General features: G+C 57.6%; 1 protein-coding gene across 1 annotated transcript in view; it reads right to left on the reverse strand.

Moving 5' to 3' along the window:
• The window catches only part of Catsperd (cation channel sperm associated auxiliary subunit delta), a 40064-nt gene extending 18123 nt beyond the window's left edge, over positions 1-21941 (reverse strand). Inside the window, exons 1-12 of the mRNA XM_058579302.1 lie at positions 21483-21941; positions 19941-19995; positions 18625-18698; positions 17931-18003; positions 17276-17390; positions 15689-15756; positions 10721-10834; positions 7404-7487; positions 4543-4693; positions 3479-3626; positions 3246-3250; positions 915-997 (exon numbers count right to left, since the gene is read on the reverse strand). Coding sequence (XP_058435285.1) covers positions 915-997; positions 3246-3250; positions 3479-3626; positions 4543-4693; positions 7404-7487; positions 10721-10834; positions 15689-15756; positions 17276-17390; positions 17931-18003; positions 18625-18698; positions 19941-19995; positions 21483-21697 — 1185 coding nt within the window. The 5' untranslated portion in view covers positions 21698-21941. The remainder of the gene's footprint in view (positions 1-914; positions 998-3245; positions 3251-3478; positions 3627-4542; positions 4694-7403; positions 7488-10720; positions 10835-15688; positions 15757-17275; positions 17391-17930; positions 18004-18624; positions 18699-19940; positions 19996-21482) is intronic.
• Between the last annotated feature and the right edge of the window lie 95 nt (positions 21942-22036).

Below are 22036 nucleotides of genomic sequence, written 5' to 3' on the forward strand. Positions count from 1 at the left end.
CACATTTGTGCTTCAACCCAATTAACTCTCTGTAGTCACCACCAGGAACTTCTGGGAAGCCTGGGGGGGACAGAGGGGAGCATGGGAAACACGGCAGTGGAGGAGGGCCTGCCGGGCAAGACACTGGGAGGCCCCACGCAGCGCCCCTGTGGCCTGGTGGCCGGGCTGGCCGGGCCGTGGACCCTGCTTCTCCACCTGTCAGATGGGGCAGCAGAAGTGACTTCCCCACAGGGCTCACCGAGGACTCTGGGCAAGGTGACAGCCGGGACTGAAGGGGACCTCACAGGGGGACAGGGGACAGGGGACAGAGCCTGGGCAGGGGCCGGGGAGTGCAGGTGGGTGGGAGGAGGGTTCAAAAGTGCGAGCAGGGAGGGGCTGGGGCTCAGTGGGCAGGGGGCTCGCCCAGCAGGCACAAGGCCCTGGGTCCGCCCCAGCACCACACACACACACACACACACGCGCACACACGCACATGCACACACATACACACACGCGCACGCACACACACAGTCCAGTAAGGAGGATTTTGAGTGTTTCTGACACAAAGGAAAAATGGATGGCCGAGGTGATGGACAGCCAATGACGCTGGCCTGTCGCCCACTGAATACACACATTGGAGCATGCGGCTCAGCACACATATAAATAAACAAGCCGAAGTGCACACACATCCCCTGCACACGTGTCTTTCCATACACGCACGTGTGCATCAACGTGCATCGGCTGACTTTAAACCCAAGTCCAGCGTCTCCCACACCCACAGACGCAGGGGGCCGGCTCTGCTCCTCCCTAGGTGCTCGGGGTCTCGCCTCCCGCTGCTGCTATTTTAATAGTCCCGAGGAGCTGGCCTCTGGCCTCCCCGACCGGAGAGCAAGCAGAGGAGGGGAGGGGGCTGTGGCCACTCGACTGTCACCCACCTGGATGATAGAGTTGGACAGGAATTCCAGACTCCCGAAGTACAGAGCATCCTCCTTGGTCAGCACGGCCAGCGTGTGCTCATCTAGGACAGACAGGCAGACCCGGGTGGTGGCCTCTCCGTGAACAGAAGAAGCCTCGTAGCTTTGCTCTGAGTGCTGCAGCGAGCGCCCTCCCGATGACCCACGGCAGCCACCCCACAGACACCTCTGGAGCCCGCACGTGGCTTTAGGTAACAGGCACAAGCTGGGCTCCTGCCTTTTTCCTTCTGTCCTTTTTCCTGATCACAGCCATCAAATAAGTGGGCTGTGTCTCACTAGGGTGGTTTTTTGTTTTCTTTTTTGCGGTGCTGGGGATGGAACCCAGGCCTCCTGCAGGCTAGACAAGCGCTCTCCGCCAGCCACAGCCCTCCTTAGCTTCGACTGGCCTTTCCCTACTTTCACATCCGCTGCAGCATGATTTACAAACCCAAGATGTGGAACAACCCAAAGTCTATTGACAAAAAAATGAAGGAAATGTGGTCCAGCCATACAATGGAATATTATTTGGCCTTACAAAGGAAGGAAATTGGGGACTGGGATTGTGGCTCATCGGTAGAGCGCTCGCCTAGCATGGGCAGGACCTGGGTTCCATCCTCGGCATCACATAAAAATAAAGACATTGTGTTGTGTCCATCTACACCTAAAAAATAAGTATTGAAAAAAGGAAGGAGGGGCTGGGGATGTGGCTCAAGCGGTAGCACGCTCGCCTGGCCTGCGTGCGGCCCGGGTTCGATCCTCAGCACCACATACAAACAAAGATGTTGTGTCCGCCGAAAACTAAAAAAATAAATATTAAAATTCTCTCTCTCTCTCTTAAAAAAAAAAAAGGAAGGAAATTGGATGGTGTGGGTGTAATCCCAGGTCCTTGGGAGACCAAGGCAGGAGGATGGCACATTGGAGACCAGCCTTGGCAACCTTGCAAAACCCTATCTTGAGTAACAGCTGACCAGGGCTGATGGGGCTCTATGTCTAGCACGTGCAAAGCCGGGGTTCCATTTTTTCCAGTCCTAGGGAAAAACAAAAAAAAACAAAAACAAAAAGAAAGAAAAGCACCATGCACCGTTAGTTTTTTAAAAAATAAATATGTTTTTAGTTGTTGATAGACCTTTATTTTATTTATTTATTTTTTTATGTGGTGCTGAGGATCGAGCCTAGGGCCTCACACATGCTAGGCGGGCACTCTACCGCTGAGCCCAACCCCAGCCCTGGATTTCTTTCTTTTTTTTTAGAGAGAGAGAGAGAGAGAGAGAGAGAGAGAGAGAGAGAGAGAGAGAGAGAATTTTTTTAATATTTATTTTTTAGTTTTTGGCAGACACAACATCCTTGTTTGTATGTGGTGCTGAGGATAGAACCCGGGCCGCACGCACGCCAGGCGAGCGCGCTACCGCTTGAGCCACACCCCCAGCCCCCCTGGATTTCTTATATAACTAATTTCTCTAATTATAAATTAATTTTAAACAGATAAATGGACACAGAGGATAGGATGCAATGCATAATTAGCAAACGGGAAGCACTGGCTTTTCTTAAAAAGTCAAGTGGTCCTGCAAATTTTCTCACTGATTGCCTCAGAGTCTCTGAGCTGATAACTGTCTCAGGGGAAAATTGTCCTGGCAAATCTCACTTATTGGACAGAACCGGTTCCTCCAAAGATGGAGCACAGGACAGCCCCAGGACAGCAGTGGCCCAGCCAGCATGCCCAAGGACGCTGGAGTCGGGGCGAGTTGCTTGATATATATATATATATATATATATATATATATATATATATTTTTTTTTTTTTTTTTTTTTTTTTTTTTTTTTTTGTGGACACAGTATCTTTATTCTACACGTATGTGGGGCCGAGGATCGAACCCCATGCCTCGTGCTTGCTGGGCGAGCCTCTGCCACTGAGCACAACCCCAGCCCGTGATCTGTGTCTTCAGAGACAGATGTTTGGGTCCTAACCCAGGAGCCAAGTGTGGCTTTGCAGACGCCCTGGACCTGCGATGGCTTCACCCGTGATCTTTCCCATTTTCCCCAGGGGTGGTAGGGGCACAGGGAGCCTCTGGGGCTACGGTGGCCGCAGCTTCAGTGGGTGGGCTTAGGGCCGGCTCGCTGGACCCCACCACAACCTGAGAAACATCTGCATTTGGAAATCGGGTCTTTGCAGAGGTGACCTTGGTAAAATGAGGTCGTGGGGGTGCCCTGGTCCCATATCACCAGGGACCTTGTGAAAAGGGGAACTCTGGATCCAGAGACAGAAGGGACAGAGGGAGGATGGCCACCTGCAGGTACAGGCTCAGCCAAGGCTACCGGAGCTGGGAGTGGAGACCTGCCTGGAGGCTGCCGAGAGGGCTGGCCCAGCAGGCCCTGGGCGGCAGAGCGGGGGACAGACTTCGGGGGTCAGAGCCGCCCAGTCTGTGGCTCTTGGTTCTGGCAGCCCCAGGGTGGTGCCCAGCTGACCCCGTGCCGTCGCTGAGGCACAAGCTGTGTCTTCCCCGTGTGTGTCTGCTTTGTGGCTGGGCTGCGTCAGGCAGGTCACTGGCTAATGGCCGGGCATGGAGCTTTCTAGAAGGTACCGGTAGGGCAGGCACGCACTGGCAGTGATGCTGTGGATGGAGATGTTGAGTTTGGAGATGGAAGTGGACAGAACCTGGGATCCCTTGTGCACCTGGACAGTTTGGAAGAGCTGACCTAGGAGGGGACAGGGGAGAGTCATGAGGACCCGTGAGCATCCCCAGTGCTGAGACCAGGGCCACCCCTGCCACCACCCTCCTGCCCTCCAGTGGTGACCTTGCTCTTTTTCTGTTTTACTCCTCTGAAGTTCCAGGGATGGAGCCCACCGGTGCTCTAGGCCCCCACCCTTCATATTTTGAGGCAGGGCCTTGCTAAATCACAGAGGCTGGCCTTGAACCTTGATCCTTCTGCCTCAGCCTCCTGAGATGTTGGAATGACAGGTGTGGCCTCTGCACTCAGCTTAGGCCTTTTAATAGAGACAGTGTCAATAAGGGACGAAACAGAGCTTTTCAGCTGGGTGTGTGTCCACCATGCCAGAGGCCCAGGTTCCCCCCCCCCCCAGCACCAACAAAACCTCAAAGCAGTGCCTTCTTCCTGTGGTGGGCTTCCAAAATGGGTGGCCAGCCTGAGCCCACGTCCCCAGCTGCTCTGTGCCTTAGGATGTGGCTGTGTGCCCCCAGCCCAAGTGATCCAGAGGCCCTCCCCTCGGATCCCTGGCGGTGGAGGGCTGAGCCACAACCACGGCGCTGCAGGTGCTGGCCAACCCCCACTGTCCCTCTGCTGGGGAGGTCCCTCGTCCATCCTGGATGCTATAACAAGGGCGACAGCCCCGCCGACCTCGTGGAATCACTGACTGTGGCCCCAAGACAAGATCTGAGGTTTCCTGGTCGAAGTTCAGACCCTGTGCCTGCAGAGTCTGGGGCTTTCAGAACCTGCCCACCTGCCCTCCAGAGCCGGCCAGGGAACTGGGGAGGACGGGTGGGTTTCAGTGCAGCAAGAACCTGCGGCGTCCACCTGGGTCCTGCCGAGGGGACCTGGCTCTGTTCCCCGTCCGGGCCCCGCATCCTGCAGGCCGAGAGCGCAGCCCGCTCACCTGAGTTGGGGGAAACCAAGAGGGTCTTCTCAGACCAGAGGACCAGAAAGCCTCTCAGGCCGGGGCAGAGGAAGACGTCCAGGGTCGTGTCGTAGTTGAAAGCCAGCCCCAGGTTCCGGTCGAGAGGCTGCTCCGAGTACACGAACACTCCCTAGAGAGTCCCGTCGCGGGGACAGAAGCCACGTGTGGGCAAGCCGCGGGTCGCACACGCAGTGCCCAGCAGCACGCGGGAGGCCCTGACCCCCTACCACACGCACACACCACCTGTGGTCAGTGGAACTTGTCCCTCCAACCTCGGCCTCCTCGTGAAGGCCAGCAGGTCTCGGCCCGGGATCTCCACCGGGGAAGACTCTTCCTCCCAGGCAACACTGGGCCACGTCTGGGGGTCTGTGGGGACTGGGGGGCTCCTGTGTGCGGTGCAACACCCGGGCACCCAGGACGCCCACCCAGAGATGGGCCTGGCCCATGCCCACCACACCAGGGCAGGAACCTCCCCCTGCCTGCTGGGCGGGCCCTGTGGTCCCTGCTGTGCTGGGCTTGCGCTCTGCCCTCGGGAGGCTGCAGCCTTTGAGGCAGAGATGGGGGAGACGGGGAGGTAACCAGGCCACCTGGGAAGGGACAAATGCCTACATCGAGGCCTCGAGGACTGGACTGGTCACTGCGAGGCGGGGTGTTACAGGGCGAGGCTGTCCCGGTGTTCGGCCTGCTCACAGGCTCTGCCATGGCAGGGCAGCCCGAGAAGCTGCACGTTTGGGCCACATGGACTGGCATCCAGACGGTTTCCCTAGCTGGTCCCTCTCTCCTCCAAATCGCTGGCACATGCAATTTAGCTTCTATTCCTAAAATCCCTGTGAGGGGCTGGCTCTTCCACTGTGCGGTTTCCAAAGTCGCTTCCTATCTGCCCGTCACAGAGTTCCCAGGACAGGGTCAGAGTCCCTATTGCACAATGTCAGCCTGACCACGCCTGGCATCCCAGTGACTCTGGAGGCTGAGACAGGAGGACTGCAAGCTTGAGGCCAGTCTCAGCAACTCAGGAAGGCCCTGAGTGGTTTAGCAAGACCCTGTCTCGAATTAAAAAATGAAAAGGCCTGGGGATGGGGCTCCCCAAAACAGAGAAAGCATGGAAATGGAAAGGGCAGGGGAGTGGTCCAGGTGCAGCGCCCACACAGCATGAGGCCGGGGCACATCCCCAGCACTGCCACCACCCATCACCCCAACAAGCAAACACACAGCATCCTGCCGTGTGGCCCCACCGACACATACGCCGTCCCCCAGGAGACGCACAGTGCAGAGATCCCAGGGGACTGCCGACCCTGCTCTGGGTCTGCCCACCCCGGCCTGCCACCCCCACCCAGCCGCTGGAGGACACAGACCAGCCCTGGGCAGGAGAAGTGCTGCGTTCCAGGGCCTGCAGGGTGCTTGAGAGACAGAGTGGGTCTGCAGCCCTCACTCACCCCCACGGTGCCTCGAGGGACTGTGGCTGGCACTGCCAGACGGTGGTCAGAGGAGCCAGGGAAGCACCAAGCACCAAGCCAAAAGGCGAGACTCAGTCTGCGCTTGCTGGGCCCTCCCACACGGGAACGCATGACCCATGGCACTTTCCCCACAGGGGCGCACAGGCGGGAGCCAAGAGGACTGGCCCAGTGGCCCCCGGTCATGTCCCTGTAGGGAGCACTGCAAAGAAGGGCGCTGTGGCCTTCTGGACCCAGAGGCCAAGGGCAGGGTAGAGGGCTGGGAATGGAAAGCCCTGGGTCAGCCAGGTTCTGCCTCCTGCCCCACTGGGGACCTGGCACAGGCACGCGAAAGAGTCTTCAGACAAAGGAACCGAGTCCCATGAGAGCGCGGGCAGCCAGGAGGCCGAGGCCTCGACTCAGCGCCTCCCAGCGTCTCTGAGGCTCGACTCCCCCAGGGGGTCTGGCCTGGAAAAGCCCTGGACACCTGCGGCCTGGCTTGAAGGCACCACAGTTCTTTGGTTTTCAGAACTGGGGGCTGGACCTGGGGACTCTCCACCCCAGAGCCACACCCCAGCCCTTTGCAGTCTTCATTTTGAGTCAGGGTCTCGCGAAGTTGCTAAGGCTGGCCTTGAACTTGCAATCTTCCTGCCTGAGCCTCCCAGGTCCCTGGGATCGCAGGAGTGTGCCATCGGGTCGGGCACCTTCTTTCCTGCTCTTTTCTGTTTGTTTCGTTTTCAGTACTGGGGACTGAACCCAGGGCACCTCACCACTGAGCCACAGCACCATCTCCTGACCTCTCCACTGATCCTGATCACAGGAGTCTGAGCTCCCAGACCAGGAGCAAGGAAGAGAGGACGAGAAACACCACCTAACCGCAGTGTGATGGCGCCAAAGGAGACAGAGCACAGGGCGGGGGGCTGGGGGCTGGTCCCTTACACGGGGGCTGTTCCAAGCTTCCTGGTCGACTCCTCTCTGGGATGGGCCACCTTGAGACCTCTGCTCAAGCCTGGAGACCTTTCAGAGGATGCCCCTCCCCTCGCCACCTGCTCCCTGTGGGAAGCCTCCCGATGGGGACAAGGGCTGTTTATTCCTTCATCTCCCTACCAGCAGCTCCTGGGGACTGGCTCTCCCAGAACTCCAGGGCTGCGCACCCCCTTCACTGCCTGGCAAAACCTGGGGTTAACCCACTAAATCTGAGTCTGAGCTTCATTTTGCACAGGCAGAACCATCGTCCCAACTCAGTCTCACCCGGGATGGCGCCTGTGAATCCACCACAGGTTTCATGCACGGACTTTCTGAATCCACGTTAAGAGTTTCCAGCGCCACAGGCGCCACATTCGCCCTTCAGCCCTGGTGCTCGGCAGGCACCAGGCCCAGCACCGGGGGGAGGAGGGCCAAGTCGCCTACCTTCCCACTGTTCACGAGCAGCAGCCCGATCTGTGACAAGGAATGGAAGTAGAAGACTCCCCCTAGAGACCCGGCCAGTCCCGCCTGTGAAGCACAAGACAGTCCCCGTGAGCGCACACAGCCATTGCTGTGACGATGCGTGCTTCGTTCTCATTTTAAGTGCACGTTATCTTAGAAGCTATAATGAAAGCCTCTCTTTCTAGACCCACTTCCTGTCTGTGACAGAGGAGCAGGTCCTGGAGGAAGGCGGCTCTGGTGTGGGCGTTTGGAGGACCCCACGCGGCCCCGGCCCCAGGAGCTGCCTGGGCTTCCACGCCGGGTGGATCCTCCTTCCCAGCTTCTGGCTGTCCAGAGAAGCGTCCAGCAGCCACCGGAGCAGGAGACCAAGGTCCGGGCCGTCCTGTGTGGGAGCGAGGCCTCTGGGACCCTGGAGCTCCTGGGCCGACCTCTTCGGAGCAGCGCCTCCCACCAGCTGCACCGCCCCCTCTTCTCTGGCAGCGGAACCTCCAGGAACCTCATCTCGGGGAGCAGATCAGCCTGAGAGCTCAGCTCCAGGGGCACTGCCCGGGCTGGGGGGCATGTGACCGCCCTGGCTAACGGGTGGGTGGGCCCGTCTCCAGAAGTGAGTCCACAGAGTACGTCTGCCACCTTCCTCCCGCAGGGCAAGGACGGCTCACCTTGCCATGTGTGCTAATGTCATCAGGGCCACAGTCTGGGACGAGAGAGGGAGGATCAGAGCCCAGACGTCACCCTCAGTGACCCACAGGCCACCATGCCAGTGTGGATGCAGGATAGGCCCGTTGTTGGCTTTGGGGAAGGGGGACAAGGGGCAATCAGACCGCGAAGGAGAGTCAGGAGACCCACGCGTACACTTGTCAACAGAAACAGAGGTCGGCTCTTGTCCTGGCTTCAGTGGCCCTGAGCCCAGATAGTCCCTGAGCGGAGGTACCTTCCTGTCGAGAAGTCCATGGAAAAACAATACCGAGGCATGGGGAGGGAAGAGGGAAACCGTTTGGTTAATAATCAGGGACCTCAGTGATGCGCATTTGCGACCAAACCCAAGGTTCATTCTTATCTTGTGACCAGGTCCTTCCAGGACTCATTTTGAATGAAAATGTGTGGCCAGCTCAGTTCTGGGTTTTGCGGGGCTTCTTGGTAGGGCAGAGAAAACAGATTTGGGATGTTGGGGAGCGCAGCAGCGGGCCAGACTCCTCTGGACACACCCCCAAGTGTGCCTTCTGAGTCACACCAGAACTTCCCACGCCCTTGGTGGCCTGAGGGGCTCTTGTCCTCTGAACTGCTCTGCCATGCTGTGTGACCTTAGGAAGGGCAGTGCCCTTCTCTGAGCCTTAGCCCCTGGGTTCATTTCCAATGGCTGCCACGGCAGAAGACCGCATTCAGAACAGCAGACATGAAGACAACAGAAATCTGTTGGCACAGTTCCGGATGCTCAGAGTCTGAAATCAAGGTGCCAGCTAATCAGGAGCACCCAGAGCCTCCGAGGAAGAAGCTGCGTCCTGTGTCCCCAGGCTCTGACACCAGAAACCGGCCCCTTGTCCCAGGGCCTTCTGTGGATCCTCCCAGGTCCTCTCCTCTACCAGGACACCAGCCTGGACTTGGGGCGCGACCTACTCCATCCGGCTGCGCACACCACCTGGACTCGTCTCAGGGCCAACACCCCATTTCCCAGTCGGATGACCACTGGGCACGAACGCCCGCCAGTGTCCTCTGAGATTCAAGTTGAATCTTCCTCCTCGGCAAGGACCGTGAGGAGCGGGCTCTGTGAGGTGGCGGCAGGGGCTCCATCCTCCTGCCAGGGCTCGGGTTGAAGAAGTCGCCCTCCCCTCTCCTGCTCGCCTGCCGCAGGGGCGACAGGTCTGCCTCCCTGCCCTCCCTCCCTGCCCTCCCTCCCTGCCCTCCCTGCCTGCCCTCCCTCCCTGCCCTCCCTGCCCTTCCTGCCTGCCCTCCCTCCCTGCCCTCCCTCCCTGCCCTTCCTGCCCTCCCTCCCTCCCTGCCCTGCCCTTCCTGCCCTCCCTCCCTGCCCTCCCTCCCTGCCCTGCCCTCCCTCCCTGCCCTGCCCTCCCTGCCCTCCCTCCCTGCCTGCCCTCCCTCCCTGCCCTCCCTGCCTGCCCTCCCTCCCTCCCTGCCTGCCCTCCCTCCCTGCCCTCCCTCCCTGCCCTCCCTGCCTGCCCTCCCTCCCTCCCTGCCCTCCCTCCCTGCCCTCCCTGCCTGCCCTCCCTCCCTCCCCTTCCTCCCTGCCCTCCCTGCCTGCCCTCCCTGCCTGCCCTCCCTGCCTGCCCTCCCTCCCTGCCTGCCCTCCCTCCCTGCCCTCCCTCCCTGCCCTCCCTGCCTGCCCTCCCTCCCTCCCTGCCCTTCATGCCCTCCCTCCCTGCCCTCCCTCCCTGCCCTTCCTGCCCTCCCTTCCTGCCCTCCCTCCCTGCCCTCCCTCCCTGCCCTTCCTGCCCTCCCTCCCTCCCTGCCCTCCCTCCCTGCCCTCCCTCCCTCCCCTTCCTCCCTGCCCTCCCTCCCTCCCCTTCCTCCCTGCCCTCCCTCCCTGCCCTTCCTGCCTGCCCTCCCTCCCTGCCCTCCCTCCCTGCCCTCCCTCCCTGCCCTTCCTGCCTGCCCTCCCTCCCTGCCCTTCCTGCCTGCCCTCCCTCCCTGCTCTTCCTGCCACGTGAGGACACAGGGTCGGTCCCGGGGCTGAAGCAGCACAGGGGCACCATGGCGCCCTCTGTGAAGCAGAGAGCAGCCTGGCCAGAGGCCAGTCCCCCCAGAGCCTTTGCCTGGCGGCCCGGCCCCCAGGGCTGGGAGCAGCTTCTCTTCCTGGCCAGTCACCCAGTCTGGGGTAACTGCACAGGACACAGATGGCCTAAGGCTGTTACTTCTGAAGTCCGGAGGGACGTGCATCTTCAGGGGACACGATCCTACCCACTCTAGTTCTCCCACCTGTGAAGTGGGTGCCACGGTGGTGGCTGAGGGCACTGTCTGGGTGGAGGTGGGCGGACGTGGTGCAGCTCTCTGAGGTACTCTACCATGGGCGCCATGTTCGTACCCCCTTCCTTCCCAGTGCGACTTCCTGGGAGTGTCCCCTCACCCCCAAGCCAGCTAGATCCTGCAGAGAGGAGACTGCTGCTCGTCCTCTGCCAGCCCACGGCCCATCACGCAGGCAGGTGCCTGAGTGTGAGTATCTATTTGCTTATGTTTTGGTGACCATGTCCCCCAGGCTGGCCAAGCATCCTCCTGCCTCAGTCTCTGGAGCAACGGGGACAACAGGTAAGACATATATCATTTTCACTTTCTTACCCAATTGAACATACCTGGTTTTTGAAGGTAAAATTGGTGAAACTTATTCCTCCATTTTCGGAGGAATAAATAGTAGTCTGTGATACCTGTTCTCCACGCGAATATGCAAAAATGGAATTATTTATCTCCTGGGAAAACAACACACAGAAAACAACCCCTCAGAAGAAGACAGCAGGGACAGCTGCCCCCACCTGTGCTTGTGCCACCCTCATTTTAGAGACTGGGTCTCGCTGACCCCAGGCTGGAGGGCAGTGGCCCTTCGCGACATGTCTGGCCGCTGACCAGCACTCGGTCGTGTTTGGGGCTGGAAAAGGAACCAGGGCTGCGCAGGCTGGGCCTGTGCTCAGGACTCTGCTGCCCGGTGGCAGCCCCAGCAGCCCGGAGGCCTGGCCTGTTTTGTTTCCCTCCTGGGCCGGTTGGTCCCTCCTCGGACACCTGGTGGACTGACGAGGCCCAGGTCCCATGGCCGACCACTGCCGTCACTCCATGGGAACCCAGGGTAACTCTGCCTAGTTCAGGTGGACCTGTCCCCTTCCTCCTAGACCCCGGGGCCACATATTCAGTCCTTAAAGACTGTGACCTCTGTGACCTCTGTTGTGGGGTGGAAGGCAAACCTTACCAGCCCTGACAGACACCCAGCCTTGTTTGGGCTTTGACTGTCCAATTTTCACCCACTCCTGTTTGGTCACTCCACAGCAGCCCGTTCCCTTGTGGGAAGAGACATTCTCACAAAGGTGGGGGCTGCGCTTTCCTCCTCCCTCATATTCGCTTCCATCCAGACTCACCTGCCGCGCCCCTGATCCTCACCCTCACCTTAGGACCACCCCCTAGTCCATCTGCCAGGGCCTCCCATTACCCTGCCCAAGGTGGACCCTACTGTCTGGGATGTTTCAAGCCCTTCTTTCGCCTCACACTGTAGGGGTTCTGTGTTCGGGATGGGGTCCCTGATGACTCCACGGCTGTGACCTGCTGGTGCCCGGGGAAGCTTCTGTGCAAAGGCACAGGATGCCCGGTTGCTATGGCAACGCCCTCCGTGCTGGAGTCTCCTCAGCTTCCACCTTAACCTTAGGCACACAGCCCTGGGAACAGAGGAGCTTGCTTGATCGATAACCACAAGGCTTCCCCAGGCTCCGGTGCTCCTGGAGCTGCCCGCCTAGCAGTGACTTCACACAGTGACCTCCCTGAGACTGCGCAAAGCTCCTGGCCCTGCGTACGGTAACTGTGACGCGTAACTCGGCATAAGCAGCCTTCCTGGTGCTCTGAGCAATGAAGTGGTTGCGGTACTAATGACTAAGGTGGCCGCCTGGACAGAGAGCCCCACTGCCACCTCTCCTGCCTGTGCACCTTGTCTCTGTGTCCTCTTTCCCTGAGATTCTTTACAGCACACCATGAGCCCGTTCACATCGTCTCCAAAGCCCTCCATTTTCTGCCCAGTCACAATCCCCGCTCTCCCCCTTGCTGCCCCCACCTTCTGCAGGGCAGCCTCCTCAGCTCCCTTCTTGTCCCAGGTGTGTGTGTGACCAGGCCTGCGCCACCCTGGCCTCGGGCCCAGGGCAGTTAGCACACACCCTCCTCCATTCACCTGGGGCTCCTTCTTCATCCTCACTCTGGCCTCCTTTGGGTAGGTGACTTCGCCCTCCCCTCCCTCCTCCTTGAAGCCAGACTTAAAGACAGGTAGGTAGTGAGCATCAGCAGGGTCTAACCGGAGTAGGACAAAGAAAATCCAGGAAACCAGAACCACACCTGGGAATTCGAAATGTTAGTGTCCCCAAGGCCCCAAGCCATCCTAGAGAACTGTTCATGAAGCAGCTCCCAGCAACAGGACAGTGCTCATCAAACCCCCAGCCGTCCTGCCCAGACTACTCCTCCGCCCCATCGGTCCACCTGTCTCCCGCTTGGGCCTCCCCCCCAGAACCCCATCACTGCAGGATAGAGGGAACCCGACAGGAACCTGGGGGGACTAAAGAAGACCCAACACATCCCCTTCCAGGGGAAGCAAGGACTCGTCACCGGTAAACAGCGGCGACACCCTCCCACATCTACGCCTCTCCTCTCCGCCTCCCCATCTTCATAACTTTGCGAGTGCTCAGGAAAGTGGAAGGAGATCCCTCACAAGCAGCCTCTCTCCTTTCTCCACGCTGAGCCTTCCCCGGCTCCTCCTGCCCCCACCTCCCCCCGCCCAGCTCCTACTTCCACTAATGGCCGGATTCCTCCAGAGACCCTCCTTCTAGACAAACAAGGGACCCAGAACTCTCCTGCATTGTAAAGCCCTGGGCAGCATCTCCCTGGCCACGGCCACGCGGAAGCTAACATGAGACACAAAGCTCGGGGCCAGCAGGCTTGATCAGGGGCCCGGGGGGTGTCAATTTAACTTTTCCCTTGGTAACAACACAGAAGGAGGACTTCAAAACTTTCTCTCTGGGGCAGGGGTGGGGGGCTGGGGCTCAGTGGTGGAGCCCTCACCTAGCGCATGTGAGGCCCTGGGTTCGATCCTCAGCACCACATAAAAATAAATAAAATAAAGGTGATGTGTCCAACTGCAACTAAGTGAACAACAAAACTTTCTCTGTCTCTCCACCTCCCTGACCTCCCACGCCCGTTTCACCTTCAGGGGGCTAAAAAGCAGGGATTTGCTCTCGGACCCATGATGTGGGATCAACCTTTGCCCCGTGACTTATCTATCTAGGGGTGGCCCCTTGCCTGAGAACACTGGCCACAGCCTCTCTACTCATTAATGAGTCAAAGAAACCCACCTTTGGGGCCCCACTCACCATCCTGGCTCCCCATCCCGAAAGGAACTCCCCTCCCACCAGGGCTACCTTCCTTACCCCCGTCAACCTTTGTCTCCACAGGTTCCCCTGGTGGACGAGCCAGTCCTACTGGCCACACGTGCTCGCCTTTAAACCCCGCTGCTCCCCTGCCCTCAGGACTCTCCCCCTGTCCTCCTCTCACCCTTTCCTGCACTAAACTCTGCAGGAGCTCCTTCCACACCCCCCCACAGGAAGGCCCCTGCTCCAGGGAACATGCCCGTGGCCCACACATGGCTCCTTCCCTCGGGGGTCTGCCAGGCAGGGTCTGCTGCAGTCTCTCGAACATCGGCTGTGGAAGCCGCTCCCCTCCCCAACAACACGTCCAGTCGGCGGGCCGAGCTTGGCGCCTCCTCAGAGCCTTCCCTGGGGCACAGGGGGCCTCCCCCACGTCCACACTGACTCCAAATATGCTGCCCACATTCTTCTCTCCCACTCTGCTCTCGGGAAGGAGCGGGATTCCTTGCCACCAAGGGACTTCATTACTCATGTCCCCTTTATCTCCGAGCTCCTTCAGGTCCCAAGGCTTCCCTCTGCCACTGGAACTGGAGGATGGCAGCTAAGAACCGCCCTCTCCAGGGGCACTTCCTTTCCTGACCCCCTCCTTGTCATAGCCTTCTGCTAAGCTGGCCCCTGCCTCCTTAGATTGATTCAAGACCAGACTCAGAGGATCTCTAACCAATCAGTCCTGGGAACCGGCTTCCGTCACAGGACTTCCAACCCCTCACCAACTGGGCGTCCAAAATAGGGGCTGCTGCTCTTCAGGACAATAACCCCTGCCCACAGCCTTCCTCTCCTCGGTCTTAACACCCTCACTCAAGCATGGTCCAAAAGTACTAAACGGAAAATTCCAGAAATGGGTGACTCATAAATTGTAAATAACAAGCTTTTCTGCACAGCGTGACGCAGTCTCCGTCCCCACGCTCCCCTGGCCCGGGGAGAAGCATCCCCTAGTTCAGCTGTGGGGGGAGGCCCAGCAATGGCTGAGTCAGGCCCCGGCCGAGGCCTCGGGGGCTGTGTGGTCTGTGGTGTGGCCAGGGCCGGGACCACCAGCTGCGTGGAGGGACCCACCCGAGTCCTGAACGTCAGCCTGTGAGCCTGGCCCCTGCAGCCTGGTGGCAGTGCCTCCTCTGTTTGGCTCCACGGAAAAGGGCCTAAAGGAAAGACTGGGGGGCGCTGAGCAGAACTGGTCGGGACGGAAGCGAAGCTGGGGCTGGCCGATGGCTGTGGTCACCTCTGAACAAAGCATGTGTGCTCCCCTAACTGGCCTTGCACCTTCTCCCACCGGCTGGACGCGAATCGGAGCCCCCACCCTACCTGGGTGCCTCCGTGCTGTGTGTGCCACCTGCCCCTTGGCCATGCACTGAATGCCACAGCTTCCCAGAGCACAGCCCCGACCTCGTGGAACAAGGCCCCAAGCATGGGAGTGGCCATGTGGGCCACTGGACCCACCACAGAGGGGTCCAAAGTGCCTCCTTTAAGGAAAAGGCAAAACACAGTGGGCCCTGCTGGGAGGGAGAGCCGCGCACCCTGGCAGGACTCTGGTCACACAAGGTGACCATCACTGTTCTGTTATTCCTTATCATTGCTGATCGCTACCTGAATCACAAGTTGGACTTCACCATGGGTCTCAACGTATGTGAAAAATAGTTCACATAGACACCTGTGTACTTAGTGTGCACCTGTGTGCACACGCACACACACACACACAAGTGTGGCCTCTTGCTGTCCTCAGTGCCCGGCACCCTGGTCTCGAGACACGTGCCTTGCAGAGAGAACAAGGCTGTCTCCGTGGCAGTGGAGGTCACGGGGTAAAATGGCCTAGAACTGGGAATGTGCGTGGCTTCCATATCCATGTCCTGTTTGCTACCGTTTCACGACTGTGTGAGACGTGACCACTGGGGAACTGGCGGAAGGGCACCTGGGACTCTGTTCTTTTAGCAAATCCCTACAGTGTCTACAATTATTCCGAAATGGTACGTTTGTTAAAACAAGATAGACAGGCCCACAGGGTGGCAGCTCTTTGATCTGAAGTCTCTCCAGGGCCCCTGCCAGCTCTCAGGCCCTCTTCCCAGCTCCACGGAGGTGACCTCCCCCGAGCCCCGCATGGGGCCCATTCATGATGACTTGTGTTCGGGACAGAGTGAAGAAGGGAAAATCGTAAACCGTGCTTACCGTGCAAAAGGTGTTTCCAACAAAACAACAATTGTCACCAGAGATGTGTGAAACGGGATGCTGGATACCTGAAAAGAACCGGTGAACCTTACATACCGTTGTACACACAATCAGAGAACGTTCTAGAGTGGAGTGTGTCGACCTCGACACTAGGGACGTGGGGCGGTCACCCTCAGCTGCAGGCCCTCTCTAGGCACCACAGGAGGCTCAACAGGTCCTCGTCTACCCTCAATGCCGTAGCCTCTTCCCCTGGCTTTGGAAATGGAAAGTGTCTCTGAACACCGCAGGATTCCAGTGAGACCTGCTGGCTTGGGGGGGACTTCCAGGGCTGCAGAATCCCAGGTGGGGCTCCCTTCTCTTCTCAAGGCTTCCTTTCATTCTATTTAAAAGCAGAGGCTTCTCCTCCAGAGCCACACAGTCCCTGACCGTTAGGGAAACGCAGATCAAAGCCACGAGGAGGTGGCCCGCACCCCACGGGGATGGCTGATCAAAGCAGCAGAGGCCCAAGTGTGCCGAGGACGTGGGGAAGGGGCGATGGTGCACTGCGTGGGGCTGCAACGCTCGCAGTTCCCAGAAACCGACAGTCACTCGAGGATGCTGTTCCGCCCCTGGGGACACACCCAGAATCACTGACAGCAGGGACTGGGGAGGCCTGGCACCTGTGTTCCCAGCAGCAGGCTGTGCCAGAGGTGGAAAGGACCCCAGTGTCTGCCCACTGGGGTCACGGTACCCACGTGGGAGTAGGCACGGTCACCACGTGGATGACCTCAAAGGCTTTAGGTCAGTAAAGACGCCGGAGTAGGAGGACACAGAGGGCAGGACCGCACCTGCGTCAGGTCCCGGAGTCGACATGATCATGGAGACAGGACAGAATGTGGGAACCTGGCGGGGAGCTGCCCTGAAGGCTCCCCCGGCCACCTCCTTGCCGCCTGCTCTGGGGTTCCCTGCTCTCCTCTTCAGGAAGCTCACCGGGCCCCTAACGAGTAGCATGTGGGACTGAGCATCCCCATCAGGGAGTCACTCTTGGCCCTCCTGGGTCCTCCTGGGTCCTTTCCCCAAACCCACTCCGTTGCCGAGTCCTGGGGGTGTCTTCTGATTCAATCAGGCTGAGCAGGTTTTTGTGGCTGGGGCAGAAACACTGGGTTCCCACCCTCTGGGACGAGGCTTCGGGCCAATTTTCACTTGGGTCCTTCCCCACCCCCTCCCTTCCTTCTTTTCCTTTTTCCAGTACTGGGGCCGGAACCCAGGGCCTCACACACCCAGGCAAGTGCTCCTCCCCTGAGCCACACCTGGGGATGCACACCTGGCATCCACCACCCGGAGGCCTCGGCAAGAGGACTTCAAGTTCCAAACCAGCCTCAGCAACTCAGCAAGACCCTGACTCAAGTGCGGTTCCCCAGACCGTTTTATTTGGGGCGCGCACCCTTGGGTTCAATTCCCAGCACCTGGGGGTCGGGGGGAGGAGACAAGGTGACGTCCAGGGGCTGACTCCCAAGTAGGGGGGCCATGTATGTTTCTGAAATTGATCCTCTCTTCTCCGATGTTGGCTAAACTCCAACCAAGTTCAAAAACACAAAACCCACGTACCTGTCGCTATCTGCCAGACATCCTCCTTGTAGGCATAAGTATAGACTTTCCCATTCACTACCAACAGCAGGAACGCGTTGGCAAAATGTGCTGATGTCACTTCTGGCACGCCCACCTAGAAAGAAGGATGGGGGGGCAGTCACTGCGCTGTGTGGGACGCGGATCTGCTAAACTGTCCCCCGACCCCCCGTCTGTCCTCGTCTCTGTCTCCAGGACACAGCTAGATGTCTGCGGGACAGGCCAGCAGCATGAGTGACGAGGGCTGATCTCGGGCCAGGAGCACAGGGGCCAGCGGCAGAACTTCCTGAGACAGTGACTGTGAGGGTGCTTCTGCTTTGGCTGAGGACCATTTAGGGAGGACTTGAAATGACCTCAGGAAATGAGGATACCACCCAATCTCAGGGGCACACAGTGGAAGGAAGACCCTGGGCCACTACTGTGTTTCCTTTCTCTCAAAGAAAAGCCCACTTTGGTAGTAGGAAGAGAACAGGACCAACCCGGTTTTAGCTTAGAAACTGCTCTTGGCCTCAAAGGGCACATTGCCAAAGAAACCTGAAACTAAGGAAAGCAGGCCACTCTGATGCTTCTGAACTCTGTCTTCCCCTGAATATCGCGTATCTCAAAGATCCTTCAAACCATCTGGTAAAGTAACTACCGTCATGGATGTAGGGATGGCGAGTGGAAGGAGACTACTCTCAAAGTTGTCTCTCGTGAGAAAAACGTGTTTTCTGAAATAAACCATAAAAGAGTCAAATTAGGACGATTTCACACAAGAAAATTTAAAAAGACCATGAAGTTACTCTAAAAATGTTCTGTTCAAGGGAAATTCCTGTTTAGCCAGGAACCATCCAGGTAACATCCATTACTGATTTTGCAGGAGCACCTCTTTATAGCTCCGGTATTTGGTTTTGTTGTTTGGTTTTGCTACTGGGGATTGAACCCAATGGCGCTTAACCACTGAGCCACATCCCCAGCCTTTTTTTGTATTTCATTTAGAGACAGGGTCTCACTAAGTTGCTGAGGCTGGCCTGGAACTTTCGATCTTCCTGCCTCAGCCTCCGTAGCAGCTGGAATTGTAGGTGTGTGCCACTACGCCCCAACAGGGATGCGATTTTTTAAGAAAATCTTTTCAGTGGTCGGTGGAATCCACAGATGCAGGAAGTGGACGCTCTGCTGTGACTGTTTTAGTTACTTGCTGCTCTCTGCTCCCCTTTCTCCAAGCCTAGACCTAAGCGTGGACTCCCTGCAGCCAGCTAGGAGCAATGAGGGCAAAACCATCTCTGCTCATGTTTGTGGGATGAGTAAGTTTAATGTAAAGGAAGGAGACAGTGAATAAAATGGCCACTTACCCTAGATACAGTGCTATGTTTTTATCACAAGCATGTTTAATCAACCTGGTCCCAGACTGAAAATACAGCACATCCTAGAGAGAATCACACAGTCAATGAGATCAATGCTGATAACCAGGTAATACAACAACAACCCAATGTCAACATTACAAATGTAAAGGGTGAAATATCCATTAGTTAGGTGGCTTGTGGCAATGTCATTTCCTCTTTTTTATTTAATGGCATCTCATTATGTCCCCCAAGCTGGCCTTGAACTCCTGGGCTGAAGTGATTCTCCTGCCTCAGCCTTCCAAGTTACCTGCGACGACAGGTGTATGCCACCATGCCCAGCTTCATTTTCCTCTTTTGGTTTTAGAGCGTGGCCATGTCAGGTGTTACCACGGAGGAAAGCTGGGGAGGGGTCCCTAGAGCCTCTCTGGACTATTTTTGCAGTTTGATGTCAATCTATAATCACAATGAAATAAAAGGTGGGATTCGTATCACACCTCATTCCTGTAGGTGTTGTCTACTGACGGATAGTAGCTGGGTACCGTGGCCCACGCCTGTTGTCCCAGCTATTTTGGGAGGATGGGGCGGGAGGATCATTTGAGCCCAGGAGTTCAAAGCCAGGCTGAGCACCATGGCAAGAGCCATTCTCCAGGGGCTGAGGCTGTAGCTCAGTGGTAAAGTGCTTGTCTCACACGTGTGAGGCACTGGGTTCGATCCTCAGCACCACTAAAAATAGTGTGTTCATCTACAACTAAATAAATATTTTTTTAAAAAAAGAGCCCTTCTCTAAACAAACAGAACACCCAGATGATTACTTGGAAGAGAGGCCTAAGGATGGAGAATCTTATGCCAGAATGTGAGAATCCAGAGATTTTGATGATTTAGAAAGACTACCTTTGAAATTGCACAGCGTCAACAGGAAGCTTCCTTGGAGGGGAATTTGCTTTTTAAGCATCTTAAGCACGTGTTGGGTAATGTGGTGCTACCCGCCATGCTGCACCACGGCCACGTAGAGCACCTCCACGTGACTGCATTTCAAAATCTATCAGATGTGATAGCAGACCTAGCTGTGGGTGGAGGGTCAGGTGACCTGAGTCCTAGCCCCACTCCTACTCTTGGTAGGTTCCTTGATCAAAGCTCTCAACTAGATTTTAGGGAAATGGGAGTGATTATTCCCTACTGCTATGGAAAATTAATTAAGGATTAAATAAAGCAATCTCCTTAGAGACCTGATGTACTGCTGCCCCTCAAGAGATATGAGGAAATGTTCCTCCCCCACCAGCCATTAGATAAAAACTCAAGGCAGAACGTAGGGGGGAGCCACGTACCCCTTGGACTTGCTGAATGACGTTAAACACTTTTCCTGTCCTCACCGTGCGAATCCTGGAGGTAACAGATACATTTGCAGTCAATATTCAGACTATGTTAGTTACTGCCCTTGATTTTTTGAGGGTTGTGGGTGACCTGAAACTGTGGGCCCTCGGCTCTGTGAAGCAGATTTATGTACAGGCCTACACAGAGATGGAGCCTATCAGTTCCCAAAAGCTCATTCACAGAGCCCAGATGAGGAAGATAAAACTCCTGCTCCAAGCTGTTAGCTTTCTTGCTTCTTTCCTTACGCGATGGTGGGAATGGTGGCATAGTTTGTAGCAGAGATTCAGTCTTGAACCTTGAGTGAGCGCCCGCATGACTGGGAACCTTTGACCCAGTAAGTTTGGGGAATTGTGTTTCTACCCAATTCTAACCAATTCCTAGGTGCTGCGCTGCTTGGCCGGGGACCAGCAGCATGGGGGAAATGGGAGAAGTAGACATAACTGATCCTTATACGCCTTGAGATAAGTCCTCCTAGGAAGCCTTACAGGAAAACCTTACTCCCCACTTAGCTATATGTCTTTCAGCAACTGGGTCTGTTTTCACATCTATTAAATGAGATGAAGGAATCACTAATTTGTGAAGCTTGTCATAAAGACCCAAAGGGTCCCTGTGCCTTAGGCACACGCTGACTATCTCACAGTAAGCAGGTCCCTGCTGTGTGACAGCTCACTCCTGTGCCCGAGGGTGCCAACTGAGCTTTGGCATCTGCGTGGCCCGTGGCCCTTGCACACTATCCACCCGCCTACTGGAGTCTAGAAGTGTACTGGGTAAGGAGTGAATGAAATGGGCAGCCCAGAGCCCACAGGCTCACGGTGCGAATTGGTCAAAAAATTAAATAACAGCAAGTAGTGACAGGAAATACAAGAATCAGGGGACAGAAAGTAACAGTGGAGAAGGGCTTAAAAGGGGGAATGAAGAACTGGTCATGGAGAAATCTGGAAGCCAAACATGCCAGGCAGAGGGAACAGAAAGCCCTAAGCCTGGACCGAGGACGCGGACGTCTTGGCTGCAGTCCTGTGACCCAGGGGTCAGGCCAGGAGCTCTCGGAACCCCAGGAACCTCTCGGGTGATTGTGAAGTCTGGGAGAGGACGTACTACTACCGGCCCCCAGTGAGCGGAGACCAGGGACGTGGTCCAGCTAAACGTGGAAGGAGGCACAGGACAGCTCCAGGAGGAAACTCATCCGGCCGACTGTGCAAGGGGACTGCAGGCTGCGCGAGGGACGTGCGTTGTCCCGGGTTTCGGCGGAGAACCAAGGCAGGGGAATGCCCACAAAGAGCCGCTCAGGGGTTGGTCAACGGACAGGAGGACAAAGCCTAGGGTGGAGGCGGCCGAGGAGTCCCGGGGTAAAACTGGCGGACGCGGAGATGGGCTGGGAAGGTGGGAGAAAGGGCAGTACCAAGCCTGACTCCTACAGAGTCGGCGGCCTCAAGGACGTAGATGGACGGCGCCCTCCCCACCGCTAGCAGCACCCAGTCCCCGGAGGGCAGTCCCACCGGCACAGCTGACTAGCTCCGACCGGCGCCCAGAGCCGCGCGGTCGCCGCCACCACCAGCATCAACACCAGCATCTCGCTGGACACTGCTACCACCGCCCTACAACCGCCTCGGGCACTAGCTCCACAGGCAGGGCGTGCGCAGACGAGCCTGGGCGCTCCCGTGCCTGGGCATGCGCACATGGCAGCACGCTGCGCGGCCTGGATTCTGAGCATGCGCGACTGGATCCTGGGCCCGCAGGGCCCGTCAGTGTGGGCATGCGCGTCCTGTCTCCTGGGAAGCTCGAATGCAACTTCACGGCCCAGAGCTTGGACATGCGCATGTCACCCGCTCCCCTAAGCGCGTGCACAGGGAGCCCATAAGTTCTCAAAGGCTTGCAGCATCAGTTCTTTCCCGGTGACCCGAAAGCTCTACAGCGCGTGAGGTCGGAGGCCGAGGGAGTTACCCCGCCCACCGCAAGCCCCTCCTAGAGGCGTGGCTTCTAGCGCCACGCCCTCCTCGGGGCCGCGGCACGCGCCAGGCGTCACGTGCGCCCCGGCCCGGAGAGCGGAAAT

The sequence above is a fragment of the Marmota monax genome, unplaced genomic scaffold, assembly GCF_021218885.2.
Source record: "Marmota monax isolate L192 unplaced genomic scaffold, Marmota_monax_Labrador192_F-V1.1 WCK01_AAM20220418_F8-fsc00102, whole genome shotgun sequence".
In the NCBI taxonomy this organism is placed as follows: Eukaryota; Metazoa; Chordata; class Mammalia; order Rodentia; family Sciuridae; genus Marmota; species Marmota monax.